The sequence below is a fragment of the Cetorhinus maximus genome, chromosome 4 (assembly GCF_964194155.1).
Source record: "Cetorhinus maximus chromosome 4, sCetMax3.hap1.1, whole genome shotgun sequence".
Classification (NCBI taxonomy): Eukaryota; Metazoa; Chordata; class Chondrichthyes; order Lamniformes; family Cetorhinidae; genus Cetorhinus; species Cetorhinus maximus.
In genome coordinates, this window is record NC_135882.1 from 126,773,372 (window position 1) to 126,797,254 (window position 23,883).

The window sequence follows — 23,883 nt, forward strand, 5'->3', positions numbered from 1 at the left end:
GTGAGGTAAGTCTTCATTCTTTTCTTTCATTCTTTTGTTTGGAACTGCAGTTGGTCATTTTGGCTATTGTGCTAATTGGTGTTTGCTACCCTGACGAGCTTCTTGCAGGGTGGACGAACAGTGTGCTCCTTTCCCTGTCATTTCCTTCCTTTGCTTCTTCTGTCATCGTGTGGGTCGTGGCAATATCCTCTGTGGTGGGGGATGAGCATTCCTGTGACTAGTTCACCTCTGTGTTTTACTGTCAGCAATGAAGGCGGCTAGCAGGTTCCAGCATCTTTTGTGGCTTTGGCGCGTTGGCTGGAAGTTGCAGCATATGTTCGGTGCTTGCAGTACTGACCTGCTGTACCATCGTCGGAGCTGGAGGTTGAGTTTCATTGGACTGCTGGAAGGATGTGAGAGTCCTTCAGAGGGTGCAGAGAATGGTTCCAGAGATGGGGCATTTAGATACAAGGTTAGTTTGGGGAAACAGGTGTTATTTTTCTTGCAGCAAAGGAGATTGAGGGGAGATTTGCAAAAGCAAATGGCAGTTTTAGATAAAGTAGACAAAGAAAAACTTCCCATTAGCTGATGGAAAACGACTAAGGGATAGGTTGATATGTTTTGGATGAGAGATGCAGGGGGAATGTGAGGAAGAATTTTTTAACGCAGCAAGTGATAATGACCTGGAACTTGCTGTCCATGAAGGTGGTGAATGATTTCATAAAGAAATTGGATGGCACTTGCAGAAAATAAACTTACAGGAATATAGGGCTGTAGCAGAGTAATGGGACTGACTGAATTGCTCTATGGAGAGCCAGCATAGACTCAGTGGGCTGAATGGCCTTCTTCTATGACATAAGTGACTCTATAGCATGTTGAAGTTATGTTAGGTGGAGTGGGACGTCTTTTTTAGGATATATATTCCACAAAACAGATCATTCGACTCAACCAGTTCATGCCTTCCCAAGATCCAGGCCGTTATTCCTTCAGAACAGACGAAAACAATTGCCTCAAAATCAAAGATGTTAGAGTTGGACACTTGGTCCCACAGCAGGGCCAGAATTATGTTGGATATTATACACCCCTCTTTGTGTCCATGATCAGAGTAATATGAGGACAAAATTTCACCCCAACGACGTTATTGTATATGCAAAGAAATAACACGCAAATTATTATTTATAAAACAAAATCAGTGACGTCAAATAGTGCATCTGGTAATCATCCCTGACATGGTCCGTTTCAGGTAGATCAACATTAGGCCGTGTGTCATCATGCAAGTTTAAAAAACAGTTATTAGCAACAGGTGGTGATTTAGAATGAGCCACCTAAGTATTTTCACTGCTTGAGATCTCTAAAATTCCTATAATCTAAAATATATTATCCATAAAACAAATGGCTTTAAAATACAGTTTAGATGCAATTTTGGAACAGAAAAACCTATCATCTGAGACACTGGATTTTAGTACTACACTTAAATAAACTTAAGCTACCGTCTTCACTTACCATTTATGTGTTCAATGTTGAATTTTTTGCCTGGATTTTTAGAGATCGAAAACTTGAATGGAGCGCCAAATTGTACATCATAATCTTCAGCTTGAATTATTATTCTCTCCTCTTCTTTAACTGGGAGGCAAATGGAAAACGAAGTGGAAGCTGCTGCTAATTTAGGAGGGTTGTCATTAATGTCTTGTAAGTAAATGGAGATTTTTACTGTGGATCTCTTGTTAGGATTATCTATGAGAAAACATAAACAAATATTTAGTTAACACTGAAGAGCATTTTATGTGTGAGGTTAATCAAAGCAAAATTGGAACAACCCTACAAACAACAAACATAGCTTTGTACCACTCTGAAAATATTCTCTTAATCTTTAGTAACAAAAGCAGCCAACATTAATATATTGACCCCCATTTCAACGATATCTCAGGTTCCTTAAGATAAGAATGCAGCGGACTTTGAACGAGACATAAATGGATTTAGAGGTAAGTCACAAAACTATGTGCAAATTTTTAAAATGACTTTTGAAAGCAGAAAGTTAGGAAAGCTATGAAAGAATTCTAAACAATAGAGGCATAGTGGCTGGAAGAATCATGTCTGATTGTGAGAGAGGGTAAGAAACAAACAGTAAGAAGCAATTCGGAGTGAGCAAAATGGAGGATCATACTGAGTTACAGGATTAAAAATACTTTTCCACAAAGGGTACTACAACTTAAAGATGACAACGGAAACCCTGAAAATGAATTCTGAACCATGGAAGCCAGAAGAACTTGATGTGCTGAGCTTTATGTAGAGCCACAGATTAGTTGAAGTGTAAGAATGGTAGAGACATTTGAGTCACTTGTTTAATTTTACCCTTTGCCAATTGGGCAGTAACCTGGCAGAGTAGATCATCTGCTTTTTGTAGAACTAATGAAATGAAAATCGAGAGAAAGTGATGAAATTTCTTACCATTGCTTCTTCAGGTAATGAAAAAGAGTTGATTGGGAGTTTACCATGAGCGAATGTGGTGCATTTAGGAAACAAATTACCATGGTGTTGGCTGTAGATTCCAAGATTCAAATAAAATGCTAAAATAGCTTTGGGGCTATTTTAAACAATAGCAAATTACTGGCGGGCAGGGCATGAGCTCATCGTCAACCTCCTCCACACCAGCAACTGCCCTATCCGTAGCAGTATCATTTTGAGGTCTGGGATATTTTGACTTCCAGGCCTCATTAACATGCCAAAAGTGAGCTGCTTGCTGATAACGATGGAGGTAACAGACTGGCCGTTGACAAGCAAAGATCGGACAACACTGAGGAGTTCAATGTGGGGCAATTTGAGGCCATTCACTTTGCATCCAAGAAAGTCAAATGTTTTCTTAATATCAATATAATAGGAGCCATGGAGAAGGATAGGAACTTGGCTCTTCAAGTACACAAACCAATAAAAGCAAGTGCACAGGTAGAAAATGTTATAAAAACTCTAATGGAATATTGGCCTTTCTCTCAAAGGGGAAGGTCCTAATTGATCACCTTTACTGAATTATTTAAAGAAGTAAAAGGAAAGGTAAATAAGGGTAATGCAATAGACGTATTATATGTGGATGTCCAAAAAGCCTTCAACAAGGTATTGCATAATAGACTCATGACCAACTCAGGGCATATGGAATCTGGGGATAAGTAGAAAGGATAGCAAGCTGGCTACAAAATAAAAAAACAAAGAATAGGGGTTAAAGGCAGTTACTCAGATTGGCAGAGATGTGTTGGTGAGAAGAGTTGGTCCATAAGGATGAGCGCAGGGACCACTCTTGTTCACTATTTTCTTCAATGTTTTGGGCATGAGGGTTGGAAGTACAATTTCAAAACTTGCAGAGAACACCAAATTGGGAGATACAGTTAATATATCGGAGCGCTGTAAGACATTATTAAATTTGCAGAAGTGACATGTGATTGGGAAATGAACATCAATACAGACATGTGTGAAGTAGTGAATTTTGATATGAAGGAGATCATATACTCCTTAGAAAATAAGGGCTGGATTTTCATGTAGGAGTCAGGAATCGGGAGGCGGGACTAACACGCTGTTGCAATCCCACTCCCATCGCTAAGCTGCCAGGAAACGGGATTACCCCAGTGGAACAGAGTGTTGTCCTCCATATTAATTGGCAGATATGAGGTGGGAGCTGAGGTGGAACGGGCCCGGAGCAGGCTGCCATTTTTGTTTACACAGTTCGAATGATCCCTTGTAAGTGCTTGCAACCGATCTGAGCCTGAGTCACCAGTACCTAAAATTGCAGAAATGATCCTCCTGGGCCCTCTGAGAAAGGGTCCATCAAAATCAATGTCTGCCCAAAATTTAGCCCCTCTACGGAGTCGCCTGTCGTTCCCCCCTGCCAGCCACTCTCCTTCTACCCCCTCCTTACTGACCTCCCTTAACATGAACATGCTTCCAATACCACCCCAGAAATAAAAAACAGTTCGGACCAGTACTCATTTCCCAGTTTTTACTGGTGTTCCATTTTAAAGTATACAAGACCAGTTCGGACCAGTATTCTTATTTCCCAGTTTTTACTGTTTTTTTCCTTTTGGGGCTCTTAAGCCCCTAAAAATCCTTTAACTTACCTATCTTGAGCTTCGAGCCCTTCTCTCATGCCTCCATGATCTTTCCCATCTCTTCTCACTAGGCAGGTTCGCAGAGGGCTTCTGAAGCCCACAAACCCTGTGAAAATCCTAAAATGAGACACCTTGGACCTATCAATAGGGGCAGGCTAGCTTCCCGCTCTGCATCCTTTCCCTCACTATGCAAAATAGCCGCCAGTGGAAATCGAGGCAGGACTTCCACCAGCGCTGCTCAGCAGCCAAGTTTTTGGACATCCCACCTCTGCTTGATCCCATTTCAGGCAGCAAAATCCAGCCCTAAGTATTTAAATTGGGTAGAGGAACAGTAGGAACTGGGGATTTAGACCCACAAATCAGAAAAAATAGTGGACAGGTTGCTAAGACCATAAAAAAACACAAATCACTGGAGTTCACTTCCAGACTGATAGGCTGAAAAGTAGAGAGACTATGTTAGGCTAGTATAGAAGCTTGGTTAAACCACACTTGGAATACTATGAACTCTGATCTCTGTTGGGCCAAATAAGCTATTTCTGTGCTGTAAATGCCTTGTAATACTTCATAATCTCAATAGGAGTATGAAGGGGAGGAAGTTATGGTTCAGTCCTACAGAGCCTTGGTCAGGAGTAACATGGAGTATGAAGGCACCATACTTCACGAAGGATATATATTCACCTTGGATGGATATAGCGCGTATTTACCAGAATGATACCAGGGCTAAACAAGCTAAATTATAAGGGCAGAAAATGCTGGAAAAACTCAGTAGGTCTGGCAGCATCTGTGGAAGATGAGTCTTGAAATTTTAACTCTGTTTCTCTCTCCGCTGATGCTGCCAGACCTGCTGAGCTTTTCCAGAATTTTCTGTTTTTATTTCAGATTTCCAGCATTTACTTTTAAATTATAACGGCAGATAGCATGATCGGAACATTTTTGTTTGCTAAGGTGAAACTGAGCTTTATGAAATTATGACCATTTAGCAAGAAGAAACAATTATCTCAAGAATTATGAAGGGAATGATGCAGTTACTATTTTGTGTAGCAACAAATACCTTTTGATTGCCCAATGCTTTGGCATAGTACACTGCATTAGTGTTGCCATGGGTATATGTAGGCTCAAAATAATTCATATTTGAGGGGTGAAACAATTTGCTTGGATTTGGTTCCCATAAAAGGGTTGAGTCAGGGAATAGGTAGTTATGTCTGCCTAGCAAGGCAAATGGAATGTTGTCATTTATTGCAAGGGGAATGGGATATAAAAGTAGGGATATTTTGCCACAGTTGCACAGAACATTGGTGAGACCACATCTGGAGTACTGTGTACAATTTTGCACTCCTTATTTAAAAAAGGATATAGATGCATTAGAAGTTCAGAGTTCAGAGAAGATTTACTGAACTGATACCTGGGCTTGGTTATCTTATGGAGAAAAGTTGGACAGGCTGGACCTGTACCCATTGGAGTTTAGAAGAATGAGAGGTGATCTGATTGAAACATATAAGATCCCAAGGGGACTTGACAGGGTGAATGCTGAAAGGATGTTTCCCCTTGTGGGGGAGTCTAGAACTAAGAGTTTAAAAATAAGGGGTATCCTATTTAAGACAGAGATGAGGAGACTTTTTTTTCTCTCAATAGGTCATGAGTCTTTGGAACTCTCTTCCCCAGAGTGTGGTGGAGGCAGGGTCATTGAAAATTTTTAAGGCAGAGTTGATAGATTCTTGACTAACAAGGAGTCAAAAGGTATTGGGGGTAAGCAGGAATGTGGAGTTGGGGCACAATCAGATCAGCCATGATCTTATTGAATGGTGGAGCAGGCTCAAGGGGCCAAATGGCCTACCCTTGCTCCTAATTCATATGCTCATGTTTATTTGTTAGCAGCCTTGTGTTTGCCTGTATTCAGGGAGCTTGTCCATTTTTTAAAGTATTGTGGTTACCTCATGGGGGAAGATAGTGGCGTAGTGGCAGTATCACTGAACTAGTAATCCCAAGGCCCAGGCTAATGTGCAGGAATTTGGGTTCAAACACGGCCATGGGAGCTGGTGGAATTTAAATTCAATTAATGAATCTAGAAAATAAAGCTAGTCTCTGTAATGGTGAAGCTATCATCGATTGTTGTAAAAACCCATCTGGTTCACTGATGCCCTTTAGGGAAGTAAATCTGCCGCCCTTACCTGGTCTGGCCCACATGTGACTCCAGACCTACAGCAATGCGGTTGCCTCTTAACTGCACTCTAAAATGGCCAAGAAAGCCACACATTTCAAGGGCAATTAGGGATAGGTAACAAATTGCTGGCCTTGTCAGCAATGCCCACGTCCACAAAAGAAAAAAAAATCCCACATAAAAGAAGCCTTGATTATACTCTGAGCTTCCTTTTGTTAATAAGTAGGGACAGTAGCCAAATATAATAAACTTAAGGTCAATTATTAACTGATGAATCGGTCTTTATTCAATTCGACAGGAATGATCTTATTTCCTGACAGTTGAACTCAAAAAGGTAATAAATATGCCACCATTTGGAACTCATTGTGCCTGCAATTACAACAAAATAGAACCCACTACATAAATATAAAGATGTTGAGCAATAGGAAACGTAACAGTGAAGTTAAGGAACAGTTACAGTTCTAATGAAGAGTCATACGGACTCGAAACGTTAACTGTATTCCTCTCCGCAGAAGCTGTCAGACCTGCTGAATTTTTCCAGCTATTTTTGTTTTTGTTTCCAGCATCCACAGTATTTTGCTTTTATTTAAGTTAAGGAACAGGTCTGAGCCCATCCAAAGTTTTTGAATTAACTTGTATATGATAGCATAGTGTTTGCATTACTGGAGGAGTAACCCAGAGGCCTGGATTAATGATTGAGAGAGATGGGTCCAAGTTTTACCTGGCTCCGGAAAGTGGGCTGGGAGGCAAAGGAGGTGGGTTGCCAAGCAGCAGCTCGACACCACCGCCCAAACCCGCAACCTCAACAACCTAGAATGACAAAAGCAGCAGGTGCATAGAAACATCACCAACTGCCAGTTTCCCTCCCAGTCACAGACACACCCTAAACAAAAACAGAATTACCTGGAAAAACTCAGCAGGTCTGGCAGCATCGGCGGAGAAGAAATCAGTTAACGTTTCGAGCCTTCATGGCCCTGCGGCAGAACTGAAGCATAGTTAGAAGAAGGGAGAAATATAAATTGGTTTAAGGTGGGGGGTGGGGGGGGGGGGGGTGTGGGGGGGGAGAGAGAGACACATTGAGGGTGTGGTGATTGTGGAGATGAGCAGATAATAAAAAGATGTCACAGACAAAAGGGTCAAAGAGGTGTTTTGTCTGAGAAAAGTGCTAATTAAGAATGGAGGACAGGATATTCAAAGTACAGCTCTAGTGGGGGTGGGGTGGAAAGGCTAACAAGGTTTTAGTTTTAGATTTAAAAATAATGGAAATAGGTGGGGAAAGAAGAATCTATATAAATTATTGAAAAAAAAGCCGGGGGGGGGTGAAGAAACGGGGTGGGGATGGGGGGAGGGGGAGTTTAAGATCTAAAGTTGTTGAATTCAATATTCAGCCCGGAAGGCTGTAAAGTGCCTAGTCGGAAGATGAGGTGCTGTTCCTCCAGTTTGCGTTGGGCTTCACTGGAACAATGCACCCTGTCTGACTTGGAAGTATAATGTCATTCCTTCATTATTGCTGGGTCAAAATACAGTGCAGCAAAGGTAGGTTTATAACGTGGACTGCAGCGTTTCAAGAAGGCAGCTCACAATGACCTTCTCAAGGGTAACTAGCGATGGGGAATAAATGCTAACCTTGCAGTGACACCCATATCCTATGAGGGAATAAAAAAAGGTACATCATGGATGACTCATGTTTCCAACATTCATATCAGTAGACACCATGGTAACGGGTACACTAGTCCCTCTGCTATTAATTATGGGCTGTAATAATCTTTAGTAACTGTCAGTGATAAGGTTGGCAACACTCCTGGATTTCACAAGAGTCTCTTAGCAGCTGCTAGCAGCCGTGGAGACTTTGCACTTTAAACTTTCTGTGTCTGGGAATTCCACATCTTGCTCCACCATCCTCCCGCCATTCCTCCATTCCCCCCTCGTCCTCCCACCCAACATTCCTAGGCACCAGCTTTGGACCAGGAGAAGCATCCCCTCGATAACATCACCTTCCCACCAGTGTTTAGAGACAGACCCCTGCTTATGGGTAACAGGGAAAATGGGCCTGACTGGCTGTCGGGAGTCTGCGGAGAGAGAAGAGAGAGACAGGCTAGGGTGAACTGGGATCAGAGATTGAGGCGCGGGAGAGAGGAAGGGATGTGTGATTGACCAGTGACCCAAGGAGGAGGTGGGGGAAGGGGGGGGGATTGTGGTACGAGGGAGAAAGGCAGGGGCATAGGCTCAGGGATGAATTAGAGCAACTTGAATATGGCGGTTGAAAAGAAAGTGACACTGGGGCATGGGATCAAGAAATGGGTCTGAGGAAGAGAGAAAGAGAATGCGAGAGGGAGAGCGACTGAGGAATGGAAATCAGGCGATTGAGGCTCAGTCTGGGGATAAAGGGAGATTGTTGGATGGGGGTCAGAGAATTGCAGCTTAGGGGACGAATTTTCCCCCTGTCGGGAGGGGAAGTTCAGGAGCGGGCGTGTGCGGGTGTGCCTCCGATTGGCGCCCCCAATCGGGGGTGTGCTGCCATTTTATGTGGGCAGGCCAATTAAGACCCATCCAGCGTGACGTCCGCCAGGAAGTGCTATGCGCGCGAAAGAGCGCATTCATCTCCCTGAAGCTAAGTGCTGTCTCAGGGAGATCGGCACCAAATTTAAAAATGGTGAAGGGGCAAAAATAAAACTCCTCTGACATGCCCCCTCAAGTGACACTGTCACATGAGTGGGGACATGTCCATCACTTTTAAGTAAACTTTTATTAAATTTTTTAAAACCCTCATGAAACCTCATCCCACCCGTGGATGAGGTTTCAGGCTTTTCCTGAAGCCCACCAGGGCTTCCGGCCTCTACACCAACCTTAAGGTTGAACGGGTAGGTCCATTAACTAGTCTAATTACTTTTTAAAGGGCCTCAATCGGCCATTGACAGGTCGGCGGGTGCACAGCTGATTCGGCTGCGCCCCCGCCAACCTGAATATTGAAATGACACGGGGTGACATTGGGAGTTCCCCCAGACATCATTTTACACATCGGCGAGCGGGTCCTGCCCCCTGCTCACCGACCTAAAGATCCTGCCCCAGGTGAAAAGAAAGAAAAAGGCCTTCATTTATATATTGCTTTTCACAACCACTGGACATGTCAAAGTGCTTTACAACCAATACTTCTTGAAGTGTAGTCACTGTTATAATGAAGGAACTTTAATTGACAGGTAAGTAATAGCCAGCACACCCGGATTAACTCCTCTGCTCTTCTTCAATGTCATGTCACGGGATCTTTTACATCCGCCCTAGGAGAAAGATGGGGCCTCAAGTTAGCCTCTTATCTGAAAGACAACACCTCTGAGTTTCCAACACTCCCTCAGTACTGCACTGGAACTTCTGCAAAGCCCTGGAATTAGATTTTAACCCAGAACCTTGTGATTCAGAGGCAAATGCATTACTAAATTAACTACAGCTGGGTGGAAAGAGGGAAACTGGGGAATGGGAAGAGGGTGAGGCCCATCATTTTCTGCAGATCCAGAAGAAGCAGCAGCAGCCAAGTCGGAGGGAGAGTGACTGAGAGGAGCAGCCACTAAAGAGATGAGTGAAACTTGGTATTTTACCCAGAGTAAATACTGAAAGAATGCTTCCACTGGTGGGTGAATGGTGGATGGACTGTGTGGACTATCACTTCTTCCTCTTTCGCATGGCTTGGTATAGAGTGTAGCACTACCACCGTGCTAAATGGGATATATTTCAAACTGATCTACCAACTCAAGACGAGGCATCCATAAGGCACTCTAGGCCACCAGCACAGGATTGTACTCGAACACAATCTGTAACCTCATGGCCCGGCATATACCCCACTCCACCCTTACCATCAAGCCAGGGGATCAACCCTGGTTCAATGAAGAGTGCAGGAGGGCATGCCAGGAGCAGCACCACGCATACCTAAAATTGAGGTGTCAACCTGGTGAAGCTATAACACAGAACTAATTGCGTGCCAACCAACATAAGCAGCAAGTGATAGATAGGGCTAAGTGATCCCACAACCAAAGGATCAGATCTAAGCTCTGCAGTCCTGCCACATCCAGTTGTGAATGGTGGTGGACAATCAAACAACTCAACGGAGGAGGCTCCACAAATATCCCCATCCTCAGTGATGGGGAAGCCTAGCACATCAGTGCAAATGATAAGGCTGAAGCATTTGCTACAATCTTCAGCCAGCGGTATCGAGTGGATGATCCATCTCAGCCCAGAGGGTTGTTTAGAAATGTTTGTGCTGGGCTGAGTTTTGGACAATGTGGCCTGTGAGAAATGGCCCCAAAACTAAAACCCGGATGTTCCTCTGCGAGTTGGGTATGAATTCTCGTGGAGAATTCCTGGCTCCACAAACCCAACCTTTAAAAATGGCTGCCCAGACATCGGATTTTCAGTCCAGGAGGGCGGGTTGGATTTTAAGTCAGGACAGGCGGCCCTGGAAGAACTGAGGAGGCTGCCGAGGCCAGCAGGGTGGGAGGCCTGCCTCGGTGATCTGGCACTGCACCCAAAATTTAAAATTAAGGAGGAAAACATGAAAAATCCCTTTAACCCTAACCCCTCACTTCCCCCTCACTACCCACACACTCTCTATTTTCCATTCATACCCTCCATGCCACCTCATGCTGCCCAACTCCTCATAGTGTCTCAATTCCTCCATGTCAGCATATGCCCCTCCACCCACCCTGCATGGCCCCTCAATTTCCTTGCCAATGTATGCTCCTGTACACATAGACCCATGCCCCTCATACCCTTCATGACAACATGCCCTTCCATCCACCACCATGGCCCCTCATACCCTCCACGCTAGCCTATGCCTTTGTACCCATCCCCATGGCCCCTCATGCTCCCCATGCCAACATATATCCCTCCACCCACTCCTCCCCATAGCCCTTCATAACCCCATTCCAACCTTCCACCCTCCCCCATAGTCTTTTATAGCCCATATGCCAGCTTAGTGCCAACTCATGCCAGCTCATGCCCCCACCCATCCACCACATTTTGCCCTTACACCTTGCATGCCAATGCCTCCAATGTCCACTATGGACAGGCCTCAGGACCATGTAGAAATGAGATAAAATAAAGTTCTATAAAATAAAATTCTAAGTGTCCATTGCAGAGTTAACTATATTGAAAAAATATTCATTCTCAAAAACTCATTCACTACATTTATATTCCTTAAACTAAATAAAACCTTATAAAAACAAACATTTAATTCAAGTATATAATCCCTTATAACAACAAGCATTGGAATTCACAGCCCCACTTCAAAGAGCCTTTAATCACTTGTAGCTGTCAAACAGGCTGTGAAAGGGCAGGCACCTGTAGTAATTATAGTTTTGATAAATGTAGGACTGTAGCTTTAAGAATAATCCTGTGTTGTAAGATCACATGATCTGTGCAAACCAATCAGTTTATAGCATGGGGAACCTCAGTTCAATGCACACATATAGCTGCTGCTGCTGTCTTGTAAATAAAGTTCAATATTTCCACCAAGAAAAGTTGCCTGAAAAATCAACTCAAAAACAAACTGGCGATGAGGATAAATCAGGTCTATTGCTGTCCCTCGCCCAGCGATTGTGAGTATCTGAGATGATTAAAAAGAAAGGAAGATATACTCATCCGAGATGCCACAACTTGGCAGAATCGATCCCTTTGAGCCAGCCACAGACAACTGGTCTCAATAATAGAACCTCTTGGGTTCTACTTTCAAGCTAAAGAAATCACAGGGGAGGAAAAGAGGAGAGCAATTCTCCTAAGTGTTTGTGGGAGCAAGACCTATAGTTTAATTTGAAGCTTAACGGTCTCCTGTGCCCCTGATTCAAATACATTCAGTGAATTAGTAGGCCTCGTTAAGGGACATTTTCAACACAAAACCTCAGTCACAATGCAGAGGTTCAGGTTCAATTCACAGAAGAGAGCCCCGGGGGAGACCATTGCTACCTATGTAGTGAAATTGAAACAACTAATGCAATATTGTGATGTCAGTGAAACCCTGAATGATATGCTCAGGGATCATCTGGTCTGTGGTGTGAAAGATTATGCTATTTAGTGAAGATCGTTGGCTGAAATGGATCTTGATTTTAAAGAAGTGTTGGAAATAGCACTTGCGATGGAAAGTGCTGTAAAGGATTCACAAGCGATTCAAGGTGCACAAAATGGTGCTGTTTTCCTAGTTGTGCAGGAATGGTCAGCTGAAAGTGGCACAAAAAGCTGGGACTCCGCCACAAAGCGAGAAACAGCCCCGCTACCCGAAAATTTAGTGGAAACAGCTCAGCAGCAAATTTGAAAACTAAACATTATTGACGTGGACACAAGCATATTTCTAGCGATTGCCAAGTTAAAGAGATGGAGTGCTATTTTTGCCATAAAAAAGGGCAAAAATTGAAACATTGCAAAGCAAAGTTAAAACAGGCTTCCAGGCAACAAACAAAGTCAAATGAAGTATATAATGTGGAAGAACCAGAAGCAACCAATTCTGACATTTATTCCTTATTCAACATGAAAGTAGGAAAGACAGAGTCAATCACTGTCACTTTACAGGTGAACAGGAAACTCTTAAAAATTGAAGTATACACTGGTGCTTCTACCACTGTAGTGGGAAGGCACACTTTCAGATATTTAGATAAAGGTGCTCAACAATTAAATTTGGAACACAATTCTGCCAAGTTAAGACCATAAGACATTGGAGCAGAAATTAGGCCATTCGGCCCATCAAGTCTGCTCCGCCATTCAATCATGGCTGATAAGTTTCTCAACCCCATTCTCCCGCCTTCTCCCCGTAACCTTTGATCCCCTTACCAATCAAGAAACTATCTATCTCGGTCTTAAATACACTCAGTGACCTGGCCTCCACAGCCTTCTGTGGCAATGAATTCCATTGATTCACCACTCTCTGGCTAAAGAAGTTTCTCCACATCTCTGTTCTAAAAGGTTTTCCCTTTACTCTGAGGCTGTGCCCTCGGGTCCTAGTCTCTCCTACTAATGGAAACATCTTCCCCACGTCCATTCTATCCAGGCCTTTCAGTATTCTGTAAGTTTCAATCAGATCCCCCCTCATCCTTCAAAACTCCATCGAGTATAGACCCAGAGTCCTCAAACGTTCCTCATATGTTAAGCCTTTCATTCCTGGGATCATTCTCGTGAACCTCCTCTGGACCCTCTCCAGGTCCAGCACATCCTTCCTGAGATACGAGGCCCAAAATTGCTCACAATATTCTAAATGTGGTCTGACCAGAGCCTTATAAAGCCTCAGCAGCACATCCCTGCTTTTATATTCTAGTCCACTCGAAATAAATGCCAACATTGCATTTGCCTTCCTAACTACCGACTCAACCTGCAAGTTAACCATAAGAGAATCCTGGACTAGGACTCCCAAGTCCCTTTGCACTCCAGATTTCTGAATTCTATCCCCATTTAGAAAATAGTCCATGCTTCCTTCTTCTAGTCCATTCTTCCTACCAAAGTGCATGACCTCACACTTCCCCACGTTGTATTCCATCTGCCACATCTTTGCCCATTCTCCTAAGCTGTCCAAATCCTTCTGCAGCCTCCCCACCTCCTCAATACTACCTGTCCCTCCACCTATCTGTGTATCATCTGCAAACTTAGCCAGAATGCCCTCAGTTCCTTCATCTAGATCATTAATGTATAAAGTGAAAAGTTGTGGTCCCAACACTGACCCCTGCGGAACTCCACTAGTCACCGGCCGCCATCCTGAGAAGGACCCCCTTATCCCCACTCTCTGCCTCCTGCCAGACAGCCAATCTTCTATCCATACTAGTACCTTGCCTCTAACACCATGGGCTCTTATCTTACTGAGCAGCCTCCTGTGCGGCACCTTGTCAAAGGCCTTCTGGAAGTCCAAGTAGATAACATCCATTGGCTCTCCTTTGTCTAACCTACTCGTAACTTACTCAAAGAATTCTAACAGATTTGTCAGGCATGACATCCCCTTGATGAAACCATGCTGACTTTGCCCTATTTTACCATGCACTTCCAAGTATTCTGAAATCTCATCCTTAATAACGGACTCTAAAATCTTACCAACGACCGAGGTCAGGCTAATCGGCCTATAATTTCCCGTCTTTTGCCTCACTCCCTTCTTAAACAGGGTGGTTACATTAGCGATTTTCCAGTCCTCTGGGACCCTCCCTGACTCCAGTGATTCCTGAAAGATCACCACTAATGCCTCCACTATCTCTTCAGCTATCTCCTTCAGAACTCTGGGGTGTAATCCATCTGGTCCAGGTGATTTATCCACCTTCAGACCTTTTAGTTTTCCTAGCACCTTCTCCTTGGTAATGGCCACCATACTCACCTCTGCCCCCCGACTCTCTTGAACTTTGGGGATGTCATTCGTGTCTTCCACTGTGAAGACTGACGCAAAGTACCTATTCAGTTCCTCTGCCATTTCTTTGTTCCCCACTACTACTTCTCCAGCATCATTTTCCACTGGCCCAATGTCCACTTTTGCCTCTCTCTTACCCTTTATATATCTAAAAAAACTCTTGCAATCTTCTTTTATATTACTGGCTAGTTTACCCTCATATTTAATCTTCTCCCTCCTTATTTCTTTTTTAGTTGTCTTCTGTTGGTCTTTGTAGGCTTCCCAATCCCCTGGTTTCCCACTGCTCTTCGCCACATTGTATGCTTTCTCTTTAGCTTTTATGCTGTCCCTGACTTCCCTTGTCAGCCATGGTTGCCTCGTCCTCCCTTTAGTATGCTTCTTCTTCCTAGGGATGAATTTTTGCTGTGTCTCCCAAATTACTCCCAGAAACTCCTGCCATTGCTGTTCCACTGTCTTTCCTGCTAGGCTCATCTTCGAGTCAATTCTGGCCAGCTCCTCCATCATGCCTCTGTAGTTGCCTTTATTCAACTGTAATATCGTTACATCTGATTCCAGCTTTTTCCTCTCAAATTGCAGGGTAAATTCTTATTATGGTCACTTCCTCCTAAGGGTTCCTTCACCTTAAGCTCCCTTATCAAATCTGCCTCATTACACATCACTAAATCTAGAATTGCCTGTCCCCTAGTGGGCTCCACCACAAGCTGCTCCAAAAAGCCATCTCGTAGACATTCCACAAATTCCTTTTCTTGGGATCCACTACCAACCTGATTTCCCAGTCTACCTGCATATTGAAATCCTCCATGATCACTGTAACCTTGCCTTTCTTACACGCCTTTTCTATCTCCTGGCATATCTTGTGCCCCACATCCTTACTACTGTTCGGAGGCCTGTACATAACTCCCATTATGGTTTTTTTACCTTTGCGTTTCCTCAACTCTACCCACACAGATTCTACATCATCTGACCCTACATCATTTCTTGCTATCGATTTAATTTCATTTCTTACTAACAAAGCATCCCCCCCGCTTCTGCCAACCTGCCTATCTTTTCGACAGGATGTATATCCTTGGATATTTAGCTCCCAGTCCTGATCCCCTTGCAGCCATGTCTCCGTAATGCCCACCACATCATACCTGCCAATTTCAATCTGCGCCACAAGCTCATTTACCTTATTTCGTATACTGCGTGCATTCAGATACAACACCTTCAGTCCTGTATTTCCCATCCCCTTTCTCATTGTCGTCCCTTTATCTGATGTGCTTGAAGTTAGATTCCTAGCCCTTTCCAAACACTCTGTCCTATTTTGTGTTCTGGAGACTTTAATAGCCTCTCCTGGGCTCTCCTTTCTTTTCAGTTTTTTCATAATTTTCCATGAAGTTGAATACACCCCCCCACACGCTAACCTGCTGCTTTGTTTCCCATTGGTCATACTTCTTGGAGTTTTACCCTTCCCTCCCCCCCCCACTTTCTAGTTTAGTTAAAAACATACACAGGCAAAGAAATCCAGTGTACCAATTTATTATAGACACCAAACAGCACAACTCCCAGTGATGGTGGTAGAAGGTGAAGGACCAAGCCTTCTAGGTCATGATTGGTTGAAAGAGATTAAATTAAACTGGTCTGAAATCTTCCAGTTGCAAGTAGCTTCCAGAGCTGCTAAAAGAAATGACACCGTCTTCCGGGATGAACTGAGGAAAATCAAATGCCTACAGGCCAACGTTTAGGCTGACTCAGTAGCAACACCTTGCTTCTTGAAAAGAAGACCGGTACCACACGCTCTGAGAGAGAAGGTTGACGCTGAGTTGAACGGGCTCGAGAGACTGGGTGTCATAAAAGAGGTTCAGTTCTCAGAGTGGGCAGTACCTATAGTCCCTGTCCTAAAACCGGATCAGACCGTCCGGGTCTGTGAGAACTATAAACTAACAGTCAACAAACAGCCAAAACTGGACAGGTACCCTCTTCCCAAGATTGAAGACCTCTATGCCAAACTAGCAGGAGGGGCAACGTATACAAAGCTCAATATGAGTCATGCATATCAGCAATTGGATGATGCTTCCAAAAAATTTGTGATCATAAAACACCCACAAAAGGTTATATCAATACACAGACCTGCCCTTCAGTGTTTTTTCAGCCTGTACCATTTTCCAGAGGATGATGGAGAGCTTGCTATAAAGACCACCTCAAGTTGTGGTCTACCTGGACGATGTACTAATAACTAGATTCATGGAAATGGAGCACTTAGCTAATTTGGAGGAAGTCCTGAAACGATTTTTGGAAGCAGGAGTGTGCCTAAAGAAAGACAAATGTACTTTTCAGGCAAATGAAGTCATTTATTTGGGCCACTGGGTAGATGCCCAAGGGTTACACCCTGTTGAAGAGAAGGTTAAAGCTATCAGAGAGGCACCTGCACCTAAGAACTTCTCTGAACTTAAATCATTTATAGGGATGGTAAACTATTATGGTCGGTTATAACCCAACTTATCAATGGTCCTAGCCCCCCTACACTCACTGCTAAAGAAAAACCAGCATTGGGTTTGTAAGTCACCCAAGAAGAAGCCTTCATGAAAGTCAAACAGCTCTTGCACTCTTCAAATTTGTTGGTGCACTACGACCCAACTGAGGAATTGGTGCTAACCTACGATGCATCCCCCTATGAAGTGGGAGCCGTACTATCTCACAAGATAGACTACGGTGCAGAGAGGCCGATAGGCCATGTATCCAAGACACTTGCCACAGCCGAAAAGGGTATTCACAAATCGAAAAGGAAGGCCTATCAATTATTTTTGGCGTTAAAAAGTTCCACCAATACATTCATAGATGACAATTCACGATAGCGTACCTCCCATAGCTCCTGCACAAATTCAAAGACAGGCCCTAATTTTACCTGCATATGAATACACTTTTGTGCATAGACCAGGTATGCATATAGCCAATGCCAATGCCCTAAATCACCTTCCTTTAGCAAGAGACCAATGAACATGTCCCAATTCCTCAAAAAATCATATTAGTGATGAATTTCCTGGATTCCTCACCAGTCTGTGCGAGGCAGGTAAGAAACTGGACGAATCGTGATCTAGTCCTGTCTCGAGTGAGTGACCAAGCATTAAATGGATGGTCCCAGGAACCAGTCTCTGATGAATTGAAGCCACTTTTCAACCAAAGACACAAGATGGGCACTCAAGATCCTATTATGAGGTGCGCGAGTAGTAGTTCCTTCACGAGGCAGGGAAGTGCTCTTCGTAGAGTTGCACAGTGCCCATCCGGGAATTTCAAGAATGAAGATGATCGTGTGAAGTTATCTTTGGTGGCCGGGAATGGATAGTGATATTGAGAAGGTGGTTAAACTCTATGCAATGTCATTTGGCAGCCCCATTACACCCAGGGGAGTGGCCTGGTAGGCCCTGGGTGAGATTCACATAGATTACATTGGTCCTTTCCTTGGAACCATGCTTCTACTGATTATAGATGCTCATTCCAAGTGGTTAGACATATATGAGGTCAAGTTGCTACTATAGAATAGTTATGCCAAAGCTTTTCTATACATGGATTGCAAGAAGTGATCATCTCGGATAATGGTACTGCATTTGCTAGCACTGAATTTCAAAGATTTGTCAGCCTAAATGGTATCAACCACGTGAAGACTGCACCATATCACCCGTTATCTAACGGACTGGCGGAAAGAGCCGTACAAACTTTTAAGGCGGGAATGAAAAAATTAACAGGTGACTCATTGGAAACTAAACTTGCTCATTTCCTATTTCACTACAGAACAACCCCCACACCATGACAGGTGCAACACCTGCTGAATTACTGATGAGGCGCCATCTTCGAACAAGACTAAGCCTGATGCTTCCCAATTTGGAGGGGAAGGTGGAGAAAAGTCAAGGGAACCAAAAAGCGACTCATGATTTGCATAGTCATGAGCGACAATTTACTGTTGGTGAAACAGTATACATAAGGAATTTTGGTGGAGGACTGAAGTGGTTACCTGGTAAAGTAAGCTCTGTGACCAGATCATTGCTGTACCACGTAGAAGTGGAGGGCCGGATCACCCGCAAGCACATGGGTCATTTAAGAAGAAGCGAGATACCCCAACAAAATGATGTTCCACCTATAACCATTGTTGAACCTGTGGTCCCTGGTGAAGTTGTTCAACTAAGGATAGACATGCCCAATGTCTCTGTGGAAGTGGACGACACTGAATTGCCTATGCCTAATGAGGAACCTGATGTTAAAGCAGTTCCAGAGAATTTGGTTCCTGCCAAAGATTCAGAAGTCATGGAGCTACGACGTTCCACACGGATCAGGAAACCACCTAAAAGACTGACCTTATAATTTCATGACCTGTGTAAGTATTTATTGTGATGTCATGAGATAAATATCCTTATAAATACAAAATGTACAGAATTGTTAAAGGGGTGGAATGTAGAAATTATAGTTTTGATAAACATAGGACTGTAGCTTTAAGAATAATCCTCTGTTGTAAGATCACATGTGATATTTTGTAGCACAGGGAACCTCTAGGAAGGAGTTCTTCTTTTGTTATAGAGTTAGAAGCACACATGTAGCTGCTGCTGCTGTCTTGTAAATAAAGTTCAATGTTTCCTCCAGGAAAAGTTGCCTGGAAAATCAACTCCAAAACAGCACCCTACTGTGATAATGGATAGTTATGAAATCAGTCATGCAGCAGAAATCCAATAACGCAAGCCCTCAATCTAATGTCAACAGACAGAGTGAAATAGCGAGCAATGATTCTTTTAAACACTCCAGACATTTTTTCCAAAGACTTAGAGGGCAGTATTTTTAAATGTCTTGACAGCTCCCTTTGTTGGATACTTTTGACAATTTCATTTGACAACTCCCTTTGACAGTTTCTCTTGACGCTTCTGACAACTCCTCTTGATGGCTCCTCTTGACCCTTTTGACAGGTTCCTTTGGCAGGAGCTTCTGACAGATTTGACAGCTGATTTGCACAGCTCTCTTGACAGTTCCAGTGAGCTTCACAGTAATGAGTTTATGCACTTCTTCTGTATATTTAGGTCTACTTCTAATAATTCCAATGGGTACATTACTTTCGTCAAAGGTGTCCCAGGACCAGATCCAAAGGGGTACCTTATCTCCACAAAGGGGTACCCTGGCTATCCAAATGACTCCACAAAGTTCAGCCCTGCTTTTAACAAGTCTAATCTGCACACTTCAGGTTTCATACTTCAATGCTATCAAAATCCCATTTGAGTGGAGACATCTGATGATTTAAATGGCCAACTGTCTCCATAAAACGTGCATACGTGAAACACACCCCATTCCCATGAAAATTGGAATTGCCGTGTTCGTGGATGAGATTTAACGATTTTCGGCCACTTCCACCATTTTCATTTCATTCAGACATGTCACTAACCTCCAAAATGAAAAACCAGTAAAACTTGGAATAGAACAATACTAGTAAAACGTGTCTGAACTGGTCTTGTATACATTAAGGTGGAACTCCAGTATTGCTGATGCCAGCATTGGTGATTTTCACTGGGATTTGAACATTTTGAACTGACTTCCCCTTCCAGCAGTTCTCGGGGTGGGATTTCCGCCACACTGGGTGGGGCTTGATTGCGTGCAAGGTCTGACGCTGTACAGGTAGGTGCCTGATTACCTCAGTATAGCATTGGGCCTCCTGGAGTAAAGCAAGTCAGGGCTCCCACCAGTTCTCCAAACGGTAGACGAAACCCCCGTCACCCCCATTAGGTCCCAGCCACTGTGGGGAATGACAAGGCAGTAAGAAGAAGGGTGCCTTTGTAATTGTTCTGCAAGCTGATTCTGAGTAATTAAATGCAGAGCTGGTAATGGGTAATGCAACACGGGACATTTAACATTGTAAAAGGCTATGACAATGAGGTAAAACTAGTTTATTATGTGGCCAAGCTTTTATTCATTCTCAGATTGCCGGATCATTGGCAAAGTCAGCATTTATTGTCCTTCCCCAGTTACCCTGAAAAGATGGTGAACCAGTTTCATACAACTGAGTGGCATGGTGAGCCATTTTAGCATGAAGCTGAGCCAACTACACTGGTGTAGGATTGGAGTCACACTGAAACTAGACCAGGTAAGGATGGCAGATTTCCTTCTCTAAAGGACCAGTTGGGTTTTTAAGGACAATTCGACAGTTATGACTCATCCAAAACTTGATATAAAATGGGCACTCTACATGCTGGGAAATTAAAAACACATTTGGATTCATGAGTATGTAATTTCCATTTAGATTAAACAGTAATACTGAACCTAAGAAAATAATCTAAAGTAAAAACCTAAAAACAAAAATCTCTCTTTTTAAATACATGCGTGAAAGACTGAAACATAATTGCTCCATCATATAACATACAAACTATGAGCAGGTGTAGGTCACTAGGACCCTCGAGTCTGCTCCGCCATTCAATAAGATCATGGCTGATCCAAATGTAACCTCAACTCCACATTCCTGCCTACCCCAATAACCTTTCACCCCCTTGTTAATCAAGAATCTGTCTACATTTGCCTTAGAAATAATTAAAGACTCTGTTTCCACTGCTTTATGAGGAAGAGAGTTTCAAAGGCTGACTACCCTCTGAAAGAAAAAAAATCTCCTCATCTCTGTCTTAAATGGGCGACCCCTTATTTTTAAATAGTGACCCCTAGTTCCAGATTCTCCCACAATGGGAAACATGCTTTCCACATCCACCCGGTCAAGACCCATCAGGATCTTATAAGTTTCAATCAAGTCGCTTCCTACTCTTCTAAACTCCAGCAAATACAAGCCTCGCCTGTCTAACATTTCCTCAGAAGACAACCTGCCCATTCCAGGTATTAGTCTAGTAAACCTTCTTTGAACTGCTTCCAATGTATTTACGTCCTTCCTTAAATAAGGAGACCAGCACTATACACAGTACTCCAGATGTGGTCTCACCAACACCCTGTATAACTGAAGCATAACCTCCCTACTCTTACATTCAATTCCCCTCACAATAAATGATAACATTCTATTAGCTTTCCTAATTATCTGCTGTACCTGCAAACTAACCTTTTGTGATTCATGCAATAGGACACCCAAATCCCTCTGCATCTCAGAGCTCTGCAACATCTCACCGTTCAGATAATAAGCTTATTTTTTATTTTTCCTGGCAAAATGGACAATTTCACATTTTCCCACATTATACTCCATTTGCTAGATCTTTGCCCACTCACTGAATCTATCTATATCCCTTTGTAGCCTCATGTCCTCTTCACAAATTACTTTCCTAGCTATCTTTGTGTCATCAGCAAATTTAGCAACCATACCTTCGGTCCCTTCATATACGTCATTTATATAAATTGTAAAAAGTTGAGGCCCCAGCACTGATCCCTGTGGCACACCACTCATTACATCTTGACAATCAGGAAATTGACAGATTTATGCCTACTTTCTGTTTCCTGTTAGCTAGCCAATCTTCTATCCATGCCAATATGCTACCCCCTACAACATGAGCTTTTATTTTCCACAATAAGCTTTTATGTGGCCTTCTGGAAATGCCTTCTGGAAATCTAAGTACAGTACATTCCCTGGTTCCCCTTTATCCACATCATATGTTATTTCTTCAAATAATGCCAATAAATTAGCTAAACATGATTTCCCTCTCACAAGACCATCATGTTGACTCTGCCTGATTATCCTGAATTTTTCCAAGTGCCCTGCTGTACCTTTTAATAAAAGCTTCTAACATTTTCCCTATGACAGATGTTAAACTAACTGGCCTGTAGTTTCCTGATTTCTGTCTCCCTCCCTTTCTCAATAAAGGGGTTATATTTTCTATTTTTCAATCTAACGGAACCTTCCCTGAATTTAGGGAATTTTGGAAAATTATCACCAATGCATCAATATCTCACTAATCACTTTTTTAAGACCCTAGGATGAAGTCCATCTGGACCTGGGGGCCTTGTCAGCCCGCAGCTCCAAAAGTACCACTTCCCTGATGATTGTCATTTCCTCGAGTCCCTCTCTCCCTTCCATTTCCTGATTTACAGCTATTCTGAGGTGTTACTTGTATCCTCTATAGTGAAGACCAGTGCAAATGCCTGTTCAATTCATCTGCCATCTACTTATTTTCCCTTATTCCCCAGACTTATTCTCTATAGGACCAAAACTCACTTTGGTAACTCTTTTTTAAATATCTGTAGGAACTCCTACTATTTGTTTTTATATTTCTAGCTAGCTTTGTCTCTTGCTCTAATTTTTCTCTCCTTATCAATCTTTTAGTCATTCTTTGCTGTTTTTTACATTCTGTCCAATCTTCCACCTGCCACCCATCTTTGCACAATTACATGCTTTTTCTTTAAGCTTGATGGATGGTGGGTCCTCCCCTTGAAATTTTTCTTTCTTGTTGGAACGTATCTATTCTGCACATTCTGAACTAGCCCCTTAAATGCGTGCCACTGCATCTCTATTGGCCTATCCCTCAACCTAATTTTCCAGTTCGTTTTAGCTAGCTCTGCTTTCATGCCCTCATAATTACCCTTATTTAAGTTTAAAACATTAGTCTTGGACCCACTCTTCTTTTCCACAAACTGAATGTAAAATTCAGTCATATTATGATCGCTGCTACCTAGGGGCACCTTCACTGTGAGATCATCAATTAATCCTAGGTAACAGATAATTGTTTGTGTTAATCAAGAATATTTGGACAAACTGAATAAAAACAACAACTTATATTTAAATAGGACCTTTAACGCCATGAAATGTCCCAAGGCGCCTCACAGGAGCATTACAAAACAAAATATGGCACCGAGGCACTAAAGAGATATTAAGTCAGATGACCAAAATCTTGGACAAAGAGGGAGGGTTTAAGGATCAAAAGAGGGATGTGAGGTAAAGAAGCTGAGAAATGTAGTGTGAATTCTGGAGCTTGGGGCCAAGGCAACTGAAGGCACAGCCACCAACGGCGGAGCATTTACAATGAGAAATGTACAAGAGGCCAGAATTTGAGAAGCACAGATGTCTCGGAGGGTTGTGAGGCTAGAGGAGATTACAGAGATGGAACAGAAAAGCCATGAAGGGATTTGAAATGAAGGATGAGAATTTGTGACTTTGATAAGAGCCATTTTGGTTGTGGCAGGGGCAGAAATCTGAATAAAATGCAAAAATCAACATGCTTTGAAATTTCTTCTACCTTATATATGCACTGCCATAGAACATTGTTATTTTTATGTTAATTCCCTATTTTTGCTCTATAATGTTATCCTTGATTAGGAATGCAGAATGGTCTCTCGAGTGTAAGTCCAAATTTGTTCGTGCTTCT

General features: G+C 43.0%; 1 protein-coding gene across 2 annotated transcripts in view; it reads right to left on the reverse strand.

The window, feature by feature from the left end:
• Nucleotides 1-23,883, reverse strand: part of cdh17 (cadherin 17, LI cadherin (liver-intestine)) — a 109,728-nt gene that overhangs the window by 9,761 nt on the left and 76,084 nt on the right. For both annotated transcript variants that reach the window (XM_078540754.1, XM_078540753.1), the window contains exon 15: nt 1,483-1,713. In XM_078540754.1, coding sequence (XP_078396880.1) covers nt 1,483-1,713 — 231 coding nt within the window. The remainder of the gene's footprint in view (nt 1-1,482; nt 1,714-23,883) is intronic.